Source organism: Notamacropus eugenii, chromosome 3 (assembly GCF_028372415.1).
Source record: "Notamacropus eugenii isolate mMacEug1 chromosome 3, mMacEug1.pri_v2, whole genome shotgun sequence".
NCBI lineage: Eukaryota > Metazoa > Chordata > Mammalia > Diprotodontia > Macropodidae > Notamacropus > Notamacropus eugenii.
Genome location: NC_092874.1, coordinates 313,503,958 through 313,516,996, shown reverse-complemented (window position 1 = coordinate 313,516,996; position 13,039 = coordinate 313,503,958). Strand labels below are relative to the sequence as shown.

Below are 13,039 nucleotides of genomic sequence, written 5' to 3'. Positions count from 1 at the left end.
ATAAAAACAACTCACATGTATACACTGCCCTTTCTTCAGCAGTCATTGTTAACTATTATTATGTCTGTATCACAGATGGGAAAACTGATTCAGAAAGGTTAATGATGGTCATAATTTCTGGATCCCAGTACTCTTTCCACTCACCAAACTCTCCCAGTCATCCAGCAGAGGCAGTTAGACACCCAGACAGGATTCCACACTGTGTTTTCTGTGCAGGGTTTATGTTATGCACAGTCAGATTGGAAAGTGCAGCAAGAAACTTATCAATGAAAATCAAATTAACTATAATCCTTCCAGCTCTAAAACTGTGATCCAATAGTTTTACCTATATACAGTATATTGATATAAGTAAATATACAATGTAATATAGTTTATACACATAATAAAAATATATTTTATATGTATATAGGAGAGAGAGCCCATATACATACACTGACAGGCTCCAATATAGGTGTACCTTACTTTACACAATAAGCGTTCATAAAAGTTTTTTGCAAATCAAATTGTTGTATAATGAAAGATTAATATCTTAAATCTTAAGATGAAATTTTTAAATGGAACATCTAACATTCAAAGAAATTCAGTCCTGGAATGAACTCTTTTGTAAACTCAAGAATTATTTTGGAATACAAAAAAACAGGGCCACAAGACAATGTAATCATCTACATAAAACCTGTGCTAGTGTGTTTGTAAATCTATTTATATGTATATTTAGTGCATCTTCTTAGAAAATTTGGTCTGATAAGCATTTTCTCAGCCTCACTTGGAAGAGGCCTCAGTATCATGAAGTCCAACCAGAACCAGAACAAAATCCCTTTATAATATCTGTCATTTACTCTTAGCACAGTGTCTTAAATGCCTGTTTCCTTTCCTCTTCTGGTTTTGTTGTTTAATCGTTTTTCAGTCATGTCCAATTCTCTGTGACCCCATTTGGAGTTTTCTTGGCAATGATACTGGAGTGCTTTGTCTTTTCCTTCTCTAGCTCATTTTACAGATGAGGAAACTGAGGCAAACAGTTATGCCAGTAAGTGTCTAAGGCCAGAGTAGAATTCAGGTCTTCCTGATATCCAGGCCATCTAGCCACTGAAACTCCTAGCTCCCCTTCCAAACCCTCCACAGATCTCCAGAGCATAGTTATGACATGTGATCATCCAGTCACCACTTAATGATCTCCAGTGTGAGAGAGAGAATGTACTAGATCTTCTTAGGCAGCCTCTTTTACTTTTGGAGAGCTCTAATCTTTAGGAAGCTTTTTCTTACAGCAATCTTAAATCCAGTTCTTCTATAATGCCCACCCTTTGCTCCTAATTCGCTCCTTGGGGCCAAGTAGTCCAAGTCAGCTCTTACTTTCACATGACAGCCTTCTAAATACTTGAAGACAGTCTTCTCCATTCCAGGCTTAACATTCTTACTTCCTTCAAAGGATTCCATTCAGTTCAACATACAACCACCTCCAAAAGTGCTCTAAAAATTTCTGCTGTTATTATTGATCATGAATACTATGCTGAAAATACAAAGACAAAAACAAACCAACAAACAGCCTCACTGTCAAAGATCAAAGATTCCTCCGGAACTAATCATTTATGGTTGAATCCAAGGTCCCCTTCACCATTCTAGATACCTTCCCTGTAAACGTTCCAGTTTGTCAATATGCTTCCTAAAATACGGGGCCAGAGCTGAGTAAACACAACACCACAGATGCAGTCTGACCACATTTAAAGTCATTTCATCGTATGACTTCAATAATGCACAGGGCTTCCATACCTCCCCCCCTTTTTATAAAAAGTATTACCACCTCTGTGTACTGGATAAAAGTGTTCCTGCCTTTCCCTTCCCAGGGCTGAGGAGCACAGAACTGCACAATAACGCCAAACAGTTCCACTATCGAAACTGAAGCAACATATCCCATCTGAAGCCTATGCACCTTTTCAAAAGAAAGGCACCATTCACTCCTCCAAATAAAGGAGCTCAGTTCTCTTTTCCCAGTTAAAAAGAAGTACATACTCATTCTATGGGAGCAGTAACGCTTCAATGTTATTTTTAAACATTTAAAGCCTTCAATTCTGGCTTTTATTTTCAGGGAACAATAACTACAAAACAGGGACACTTTCATGGTAAAACTGATTTCCCATGGAGCAAACAAGTATCCTCAGAAAGAAACCTGATACGGATTAAAAATGCCTCAAGAAGCATCAAATCCGAAATTCGGCTTTTTTTTAATGAAAATTTCACCATCCACAGTTTTGAGGCTCTAGGTTCCCCCCAGTCCTATCACCAAGTACAACACGCCACCTCGGAGGGTTTTATCCAAAAGTAAAAGCTTCTATTTCTCCCCTTGTTAAACTCGGGGAAGATCTGGCCACAGGAGCTCACATTATCCCCAAAGGCTACAGAAGGCGACATGTGGCCCAGAGCCTGGAGCCCAGCCAGCCAGCGGCACCCGGGGCGGCCAGCCGGGGGACGCAGAGGGCCCGCATCCCGCCCCGGCTTCTCCGGCCCCGAGGACCCCTCCTCCAGCCCCGCCAGCCCCGCCCCCAGCCTATCTCCCACCCCAGCCAGGCTGTGGCGCCGCCCGGAGCTCTGCGGGGCGGGGAAGGGGCGGAGGGGCGGAGGGGGGGGCACGGAGGGTGAGCGCACACCTGTGAGCCGCGGCTGCGGCAGGAGCGGGGGAGGCGGGGGAGGCGGCGGAGGCCGCGGAGCCGCCAGGCCGGCCCGCCCGGCCGGCCCGCCCGGCCCCGTGCACCTTGCGCCGGGAAGAAAGTCCGGAGAGATAGCACCTCCGGGAGGGGCTCCTGCCCGCTCCCCTGCGCTCCCCCACCCCTAAGGACACAGACACACGCCTGGAGGGGCGGCGTGTGCAAGCAGCAAATAAAGTTCAGCAGTCTCCAAGTTTAGTGCTATCACACACACACAGACACACACACACTCACTCACACACACATTCACACACAGACACACTCACACACACACAGACACACAGACACACACACACAGCGCCAGGGCTGCTACTGGAGGCCAAGCTGGCTAGTGCCCCGGCAGAATGGAGGGCGATCTCGAGACCCTAGGGGACCCACGGGAGTGGAAGGCGATCTACACCCCCACACAAAAGCCACAGGCAATTTGTTTGTAATGCCAGAAAAATAAAGCGAGGCTTTCCCGGTCCTGCGTGAGGAGGGAGGGGAGGGGAGGGGAGGGGGTGTTGCCACCTTGACTAGGTCCAAGCAGGAGAAACTGGGGGAGGGGCTGTCTGGGAGGCACCTGAGACCCTGCCCCACCTCCAGAGGCAGGCCAGGGCCCGGGAGCCGCTAAAGCTGGCCACCCCCACGTCCCCAGGAGAACGGGGGCGAGGGGCGAGGGGGGAGGGGCGGGGGGGCGGCCCGCGGGGGCGAGGGGCGGGGGGCGGGGGGCGCGCTCGCCACTCACCGGCAGGTCCACGCTCACTTCGGTCCCATCGAGCAGGAAGACCCGGCAGTAGAGAGCCGTCTTGCCCGGCCCGGCCGCCGGGATGTGTACCGCCGCTCCGCCGGTGAGCACGGGCCCGCCGCCGGGGGGGAACACGCTGCCCCCGGGGGCGGCGGGCAGGGGAGCCGAAGAGGCCCCCCGGGACCCCCCGTCCCTCTCGTCTCCCAGCCCGCCGGCCCCGCGCCCGGCCGCTCCCCGCCCGTAGCGCTGCATCGACCGCCGGCCAAAGGTCCTGCGCAGGAAGCTCAGCATCCTGGGGCGCCCCCGCACGGCTGCCCTCCACCTGGGCCCCCTCCCGCGCTCGCTGCCCGCACGCCCGGTGCCGCCGCCGCTGTCAGCGCCCTAGCCCAGGCCCGGGGGCTGCAGCCGCACGGCCCGGGCCGGCTCCGCGAGGGGGGACGCGGGTGGGCGCGGGAGGCGCGGGCTGGCCTGCAGGGGGGGGGGGGGTTCCCGCCGTCTCTCGGTGCAACCGGTAGTCCCAGCTGCTCCGCCTCCCGGAGGAAAAGTCCCGCCAATGCCGCCGCCGCCGCAGCAGCAGCCGCCTTCCTCCTTGGGACTGCAGTGCTGCGAGGCTGGATTCCCGGCTCCCTCTGGTCCCCGGCGCCTTCCCCGCGTGGAGGGGCGGGGGGCGGGGAGGGGGAGTGGCCGGAGCGGGCGGCCGCCCTGGCTTGCCTCGGTTCTCTTCCCAGGGTCGGGAGGAGTGCGCACGGCTAGCTGCTCCTCTTCCTCACACCCCCACCCCGGGAGTGCACAACTGGAGAAGGGCGCCTGCGTGCTCCCAGCGAGCGCTGGCACACACTGGCACACACCATCCACGAACCCTCCCCTCCCCTGCAGTCACGCCCCCGAAGTGGAGAACCTGGCGCTTCCTCGGCATCGCGGAGACGTCGAGGGAGGGCCCCGGTCCTCAGCTCCCCCCCGGATTGCGGCTCTGCCCTGGACGTTGCCGTGGGATTAGACTCTTGCACCCCAAATCCATGCCACCCCCTGCAGGCGAGCACCTTGCCCTGCCGCGCTTGTGCTCAGGCGTGTCCGCGTAGACCTGGGTGCACCTAAAGCCATCCCTATAGGTGGGCGTGGGGGGGAGTGCCCCCGGGCTGGAAGGCAGATGTGCGCCCGGGGGCTTCTACCCCCCAACCTTTCCTGGTACTGGGCCCGCAACTGTTGCTTAATCTGACTGCTCATTGTATTGAAGAGAAACAATGTGGCAAGTCAGGTCAGCAGGCGTTTGTTCAGAGCCTGCTTTGGGCCGGGAACCGTACTAAACCCTAGGGGCATTAAAAAATAATAATAATCCCTGCTCTTAAAGATCTCACAATCTAATGGGGGGGATAACATTTTAAGACAACTGTGTGCAAACAAGCCTTGCCCCGTCTCCCTTAATTCTAGTTCCTTCACGCTTGGATTATCTCCAATGTATCTTGTATGTAGTGTATTTGTACATAGTTGTTCGTATCTTGTCTCCCCCTGTTAAACTGTGAGGTCCTTGAGATTGGGGACTGTCTGCTGCTTTGTATCTCCAGTCTAGCCTAGGCTTCTTGACTGACAGACAAGGAAATTGAGAGGTAATTTCGGGGAAACTAGTATTAAAGGGGATTGGAAAAGATTTCTTGCAGAAGATGAAATTTTACCTGAGATTTGAAGAAAGCAATGGTCCACCAGAGTCTCATTTTGTTTGATATTTCAATCAAGTGTTTATCAGATGCCTATTCTCTGTACCTACAAGTCATCTTTCTGTGTATCCATCTCAAAGCTCCAAAGAGTATAAAGAAGTGGAGGTTATCACTTCATGGAATTCATGAAACATTCAGTTTAATGAACTTCTATCCAAAGACAGAAGTTTCTTTAGCCATGTCCATGTCAGGTTTGAGTGGGATAGGTTTAGTGAAGACTTCTCAGATTGTAATTCTTCTCCCAGGGGTGAGCTAAGACTGAGAGGCTCAAGGTTACTATATTTTTAGAACAGAATAATTCCATATAAGGATATAAAACTGTGTAGTACATTAGTGTCTCAATGATTGGATAAAGTTTACCTAATTCTTCAATGTCTTCATTTCAAAAGGGATTGGTTAGATTTCATGTCTAGAATGTAAGATCATATTCTCAGCTAATAAGGATAATGGTCAGTAGGGGGGGAGGGACTTGCGTTAGGGCCTATATAAATCACTGCCCTTTTCTTTGTCTTTGGCTTTCCTACTCCTACAGGTTAGCCCCGCTTCTGAGAATCGAATAAATCTCTTTTCTGTCATCACTTTGAGAGGCCTCTGAGTAATTGATTTATGTAGGGACCTGAGCCATCCCACACAGGTTTAATAGTGTAAAGTTTCTTGTACCCCTTTGGGTCCAGCTCCAGCCCTGTGTCATTATAGGTGATATGAAATCAGGCCTTCCAGTTGATTCAGGTTATCTACAGAAGACCACTACACTGCATAGAGCTCTTGGTCTCTAAATAATGTGAACGCTAAGTAAGTAGTCTGGTATTATGCAAATCATCTGGCATTGGTTTCCTCACTTGTAGTGTAGAGGAAAAACAAGACTGATACCACTTTGAGAAACCTGGACAATTATAACAAGAAATAACTAGATAACAAGAAATCAAAGGGGCCGATTTGAGGCAAATTGTTTTAGAATGCAAAAACATAGATATTGCAGAATTAGAATGAAAACATAGAAACCACAAAAATCTTACCTATCATCTTTGACATTTTTCCCACTGTCACTTAACATTTTTGTTCCTCCTCCCCTCCCTCAAACCTATAAGAATGTAAAGCTGTGCCATGTAGGACTAGAATGGAGTTCAAAGAAATCTGATTCTTTCTCCTTGCTGGTATAAGCACAATCTCTTGGCTTACGTGACTTAGTCTGGTTTGTTTGGGGGTTTTTTTGACAGTGGAATGGGGAGTTTTGTGCAATATAAATGGTGATAATGCACCATTGCATTTCCAATTAAAGTATATTTGCAACAACAAAAAGAAATGAAAGTATTGCTCATACTGCTTACCTCACCAGATTTTTATGAGAAAAGCACTTTATAAATAGAAAAGCAACATATAAATGTAGAATATTACTATCATTATTGACTAGGAAAGACACGAGATCTAAAGGGAGTTAACTTTTGGTTCAATATAAAAGGGAACACATTCCAACAATTAGCTGTCCAGAATTGGTATAAAGGGCTGGAGCAATGAAGTTTCCTATCATTGTAGGTCTTCTAGCAAAAACTCGTTGTAGGTGTATATTATCGCAGATTTCCATTTCTTCCAAACCATTTATTTTACAAATGAGAAACTGGGGCCCAAGAGAGGTTAAATAACTCATCAAAAGTCACAGAGATAGGCAAGATTTGAACCAAGGTCTTTTGACCATTTTCAAGGCTCTTGCCACTACTATCTTGCATCCTCTGAGTATAAAGGACTCTGATTTAGATTCAGATCGAGTGGAAGATGGATGTCCACTAAGGTGTCTTCCAATTCTGAGGTTCTAAGTTGTGGTATATGAATGTAATGGAATACTATTGTGCTGTAAGAAATGATGAACAGATGGACTTCAGAAAAGCCTGGAAAGACTTATATGAACTGATGCTGAGTGAAATGAGCAGAACCAGGAGAACATTATACACAGTAACAGCCAGTGTGCAAGGACTGTTTCTGATAGACTTAGCCTTTCACAACAATGCAAAGACCTAAATTATTCCCAAAGGACTTTTGAGGCAATATGTCATCCACATTTAGAGAAAGAACTGTGGACTCAGAATGCAGAATGAAGCAGACTGTTTTCTCTTACGTTATGTTTTGGTTTAGTTTAGTTTTCCTCATGATTTCTCCCATTTGTTTTAATTCTTCTATGCAACATGACTAATGTGAAAATGTGTTTAAGAAGAATGTATGTGTAGAACCCATATAAGATTGCATGCCATGTCCAGGAGGGAGGGAGGAGAGAGGAAGAAAATTTAAGACTTTTGGAAGTGATTGTTGAAAACTGAAAACAAATTAATTAAATTTGTAAAATTCTGAGGTTCTGTTCTGCTAAATGTTGAAAATTATGTCACTGCTAGTGGTGAATTTTTGCTTTTCTCTCAAAAACTGTTTGATGGCTGAAACTGCAAATATATAATTTACTTAATAAAATAATCTAGAGAAGAGCAATTTAGTACCTTTTGATATTAATGATGATAATTATAATCATGAGGCCTTCCCTGCATTCCCAAGTACTGTCCTAGACCATCACCCTTTCTTCCCTTTCCAATCTTAACCCTAGAGTTAACCTGATCAACTTTATATTGTCCTCAGCTTTAGAATATTTTGATCTCTATGATTTTTGCTAATGCCTTGTCAAACCACAACCATGGAATTATTCCCATCTACTTCTCCCATCCTCATGCCTTGCTGAAAAGAGCTGAGAAAGAAAAAGTCCCTCCGTGCATCAGAGAGGGTCCATTGCAAATGTATGTTATCTCTGCTGGGTTCTCATCATAACAAGACCTTTTAAACGCCCTCTCGGTAGAGGACATCACCTCATACTTACTTTCTGGAGAAAATAGAAACGATTCTTCTTGAGCACTCTCTTCTCTTCCTTTTTCTCCATCACTAAAGAGGGCCATCTCCAGTCATCCTGATCTGTATCTGGTCACTGAATCCTGATGGCTCCAGAAGAGAAAGTGATTTTGCACAGCCCTCCCTCAATTGAATCCAATTCACTTGCATGTAATGGCATCACCTTCCTGATGTCATGGTCCTGTTCAAGAATGAAGGACAAAGAACAACAATGACATCTCAGAAGGACTTCACTCTCCACTATATTCCAGTCTTTTAGAAAGAAGTGACCTTTTTGCCAAGACCAACCCTTCTACATGTATCCTTGATCCTGTCCCCTCTACTTTATTACAGCAGATTTACCTCTAGGATCATCCCCTCTCTCTAATCTTCAACCTTTCCCCTTCTACCTACTCCCTACAATAATGGTCAAAACAAGCTCACATGCCCGCTCCCCTCATCACAAAAAGATTGAGGCTACACTCTGATAAATACAGCAATGGAAAGGAGAAGAACCAAAAACTGAGGAGCGTAGTCAAAGGCAAGTACCTGAGAATATTTTTTTTAAGTCTAAAAGCTCTCAAATAAACCAATTTGAGGAACTAATAAAGATAAAAAGAAAAATAAGGGAAAATTCAAAGAATAAATTTTTAAAACCCTTGAAGATTCAATAAAGTCCTTAACTCATTGTATAGACCATATTGTGAAGGAAAATTAAATCAAGTTCCCAGGGAAGTGGAAATTCTGTGAACTCCCCAAAGATCATGGAACAGCTCAAAACTCTAGAATGTTTCAAAAGAGAGAATAAACTGCAAAAAGAAGATATTAGGATGGAGATTATGTTAAAACAAATACTCAAGAGTTTTAAAATCAGAATGAAAAACAAGGTAGAGAACTTAAAACATGTGGTGGAGAATCTTTCCAAAGAAGTAGAGTTTCTGAAAAGGAAAATGAGAGATCTGGAACACAGAAATGAAAACAATAAATTTGGCAGAAGAGAAAGCAAAGACAACTCGAAATTTTATACAACCTAAAGTGACTAACCTTGAAAGCAGAATGGGCAAGATAATGTAACAATCACAGGTCTCCCAGAAGCACATGCTAATTAAAAAAAAAATACCATACTGCAGGAAATGATTCGATGAAAATGCCTAGATATTTTGCATACAAACAACACAAAACTAACTTGACACTCAAAAGAGGTAGTGGCTAAATTTCATATATTCAATATCAAAACAAATCTGTCAAGCACCCAGGAGAAAACTCTTCAGCAATTAAGAAACTTCAAATAACTCAGAATTATTTTCTTCTACAGGAGAGGTTCTTAAAAAGCCCCTTTTTTGTGTAGAGGATCCATTTGTCAGTCTGGTGAAGTTTTTGGTCCCTGTTCAAAATAATGCTACTAAATACATAAATAAAATACATAGAATTATAAAGGAAACCAATAATATTGAAAAACCATTAGTGAAATATTATTTAAAAAAAACAAACAAGTTCTTGGATTCTCAATAAAGAATGATTGTTTTACAGCCACACACACACAAACACACACACACACACACAATCAAAAGAAGAAAACAAAAGGATGAAGTAGGAGGTCCCTAAAGGGAAAAAAAATAAGATTGGCACCAAAAATATCATATCCTACAAAGTTCAGGCTCATTATCAATGAAAAAAAGAATCCTCCATAAAAGAGAAACATTCGTGAAAAAAAATCAAAGGCAAGCCCAACATTTGGTTTATATTTATGCCAAATAAGAGACATAGAAGTGTTGATAAGTAAAATTACCAAGAAATGACTTAGCAGGGGGCGGAACCAAGATGGCAGAGTAGAAAGACGCATATACACATAGCTCCGAACCCACAACCCATAGAACATCGTAAAAAGGAACTCACGGCGAATTCTGGAGTAGTAGAGGCCACAGCACAGTGAAGCAAAGGAGATTTCTGTTCCAGAGGGACCTGCAAATCTCTCACAAAATGTCCATCGCACTGCGGACGCGGAGCCCAGCCCAGCCCTCCCGTGGCCGGCCACAGCACGGAGAGTAGCAGATCTGAGTGGGCTTCAGGGACGGGATCTCCAGCGGCCGTGTGGGTCCCTCCACCCACAGGTGACAGGAGTCAGTGAGAGGGTCTTCTTGGCAGGTCGAGAGGGGAGTGGGGTGCCCCCATAACTCAGGCCCCCTCGGGAGGCAGTAGCTGACCCAGCGACAGACCAGGGCTCCCCAAGCAGGCAGGAGCCTGGATCCATTGTTGAAGGTCTCTGCATAAACCCCCTGAGGGAACTGAGCCCCATGTGGTGGCCCTGTCCCCACCTGAGCACCTGAACTTAATCTCACACTGAATAGCAGCCCCGCCCCTGTGGAAGCCCTGAGACTGGGAAGCAGCATTTGAATCTCAGACCCCAAGCTCTGGCTGGGCTGATCTGGAGGCGAGGTGGGTGTGAGGAGAATACTCAGAGGTTAAGTCACTGACTGGGAAAATGCCCAGAAAAGGGAAAAGAAATAAGACTATAGAAGGTTACTTTCTTGGTAAACAGGCATCTTCTCTCTTCCCTTCTGATGAGGAAGAACAATGCTTACCATCGGGCAAAGACATAGAAGTCAAGGCCTCTGTATCCCAAACATCCAGAATAAATATTCTGTGGGCTCAGGCCATGGAAGAGCTCAAAAAGGATTTTGAAAATCAACTTAGAGAGGTGGAGGAAAAGCTGGGAAGAGAAATGAGAGATATGCAGTCAAAGCATGAACAGCAGGTCAGCACCCTGCTAAAGGAGACCCAAAAAAATGCTGAAGAAAATAACACCTTGAAAAACAGGCTAACTCAATTGGCAAAAGAGGTTCAAAAAGCCAATGAGGAGAAGAATGCTTTCAAAAGCAGAATTAGCCAAATGGAAAAGGAGGTTCAAAAGCTCACTGAAGAAAATAGTTCTTTCAAAATTAGAATGGAACAGATGGAGGCTAATGACTTTATGAGAAACCAAGAAATCACAAAACAAAACCAAAAGAATGAAAAAATGGAAGATAATGTGAAATATCTCATTGGAAAAACAACTGACCTGGAAAATAGATCCAGGAGAGACAATTTAAAAATGATGGGACTACCTGAAAGCCATGATCAAAAAAAGAGCCTAGACATCATCTTTCATGAAATAATCAAGGAAAACTGCCCTGAGATTCTAGAACCAGAGGGCAAAATAAGTATTCAAGGAATCCACTGATCACTTCCTGAAAGAGATTCAAAAAGAGAAACTCCTAGGAACATTGTGGCCAAATTCCAGAGCTCCCTGGTCAAGGAGAAAATATTGCAAGTAGCTAGAAAGAAACAATTCAAGTATTATGGAAATACAATCAGGATAACACAAGATCTGGCAGCTTCTACATTAAGGGATCGAAGGGCATGGAATAGGATATTCCAGAAGTCAAAGGAACTAGGACTAAAACCAAGAATCACCTACTCAGCAAAACTGAGTATAATACTTCAGGGGAAAAAATGGTCTTTCAATGAAATAGAGGACTTTCAAGCATTCTTGATGAAAAGACCAGAGCTGAAAAGAAAATTGGACTTTCAAACACAAGAATGAAGAGAAGCATGAAAAGGTGAACAGCAAAGAGAAGTCATAAAGGACTTACTAAAGTTGAACTGTTTACATTCCTACATGGAAAGACAGTATTTGTAACTCTTGAAACTTTTCAGTATCTGGGTACTGGGTGGGATTACACATGCACACATGCACACACACACACACACATACACACACATAGAGACAGAGTGCACAGAGTGAATTGAAGAGGATGGGATCATATCTTTAAAAAATGAAATCAAGCAGTGAGAGAGAAATATATTGGGAGGAGAAAGGGAGAAATGGAATGGGGCAAATTATCTCTCATAAAAGAGGCAAGCAAAAGACTTATAGTGGAGGGATAAAGAGGGGAGGTGAGAGAAAAACATGAAGTTTACTCTCATCACATCCCACTAAAGGAAGGAATAAAATGCACGCTCATTTTGGTATGAAAACCTATCTTACAATACAGGAAAGTGGGGGATAAGGGGATAAGCAGGGTGGGGGGGATGATGGAAGGGAGGGCATGGGGAAGAGGGAGCAATTTGAGGTCGACACTCATGGGGAGGGACAGGATCAAAAGAGAATAGAAGTAATGGGGGACAGGATAGGATGGAGGGAAATATAGTCAGTCTTATACAACACAACTATTATGGAAGTCATTTGCAAAACTACACAGATTTGGCCTATATTGAATTGCTTGCCTTCCAAAGGGAAGGGGTGGGGAGGGAATGAGGTAAAGAAGTTGGAACTCAAAGTGTTAGGAACAACTGTCGAGTAATGTTCTTTCCACTAGGAAATAAGAAATACAGGTAAAGGGGTATAGAAAGTTATCTGGCCCTACAGGACAAAAGAGAAGATGGGGACAAGGGAAGGGAGGGATGATAGAAGAGAGGGCAGATTGGTGATAGCGGCAATTAGAATGCTCGGTGTTTGGGGGGGGAGGGGACAAAAGGGGAGAAAATTTGGAACCCAAACTTTTGTTAAAATGAATGTCAAATAAATAAATTAAAAAAAAGAAAGAAAACTCCAAAAAAAAAAAAAAAGAAATGACTTAGCAATGCAATAATTTTTCTCGTGTTTGTAAGTTGTTTGTAGGGGGTGGGGAATTGAACTGAGGGATACAGGAACCAAGAGAGATCATCAAATCTGAAGAACTAAAGATTCAATCAGATTTTAAGGTATTAGAAGAGAAAGGAGGACCGAGTTAATATTCTATGGACAAAATCCTGTATTCCTCTCAAGGAAAATATTTCTTTTTTTGAGGGAGAGAGAACACAATGGAAAAAATCATTGGAATAGAGACAGAGGATGCATGAAACTGTCAATGTACCCATGTGAGGCCTGGAGGTGTGTACGGAAGGAATTGTAATTTCTTTAATCTCAACAAGACTATAGAGTTGGGAGACAATAAGATAAAAGCAATGGAGGTAAGGGACTTGGGATAGGGGAAGAAAGCAGTTTAAGAAGTGTGGATATTGGA

General features: G+C 44.7%; 1 protein-coding gene across 1 annotated transcript in view; it reads right to left on the bottom strand.

Annotated features, from left to right (window-relative positions):
* Nucleotides 1-3,926, bottom strand: part of EPB41L4B (erythrocyte membrane protein band 4.1 like 4B) — a 151,125-nt gene extending 147,199 nt beyond the window's left edge. Inside the window, exon 1 of the mRNA XM_072596705.1 lies at nucleotides 3,424-3,926. Within this exon, the coding sequence (XP_072452806.1) occupies nucleotides 3,424-3,714 (291 nt within the window). The 5' untranslated portion in view covers nucleotides 3,715-3,926. The remainder of the gene's footprint in view (nucleotides 1-3,423) is intronic.
* Nucleotides 3,927-13,039: the final 9,113 nt, after the last annotated feature.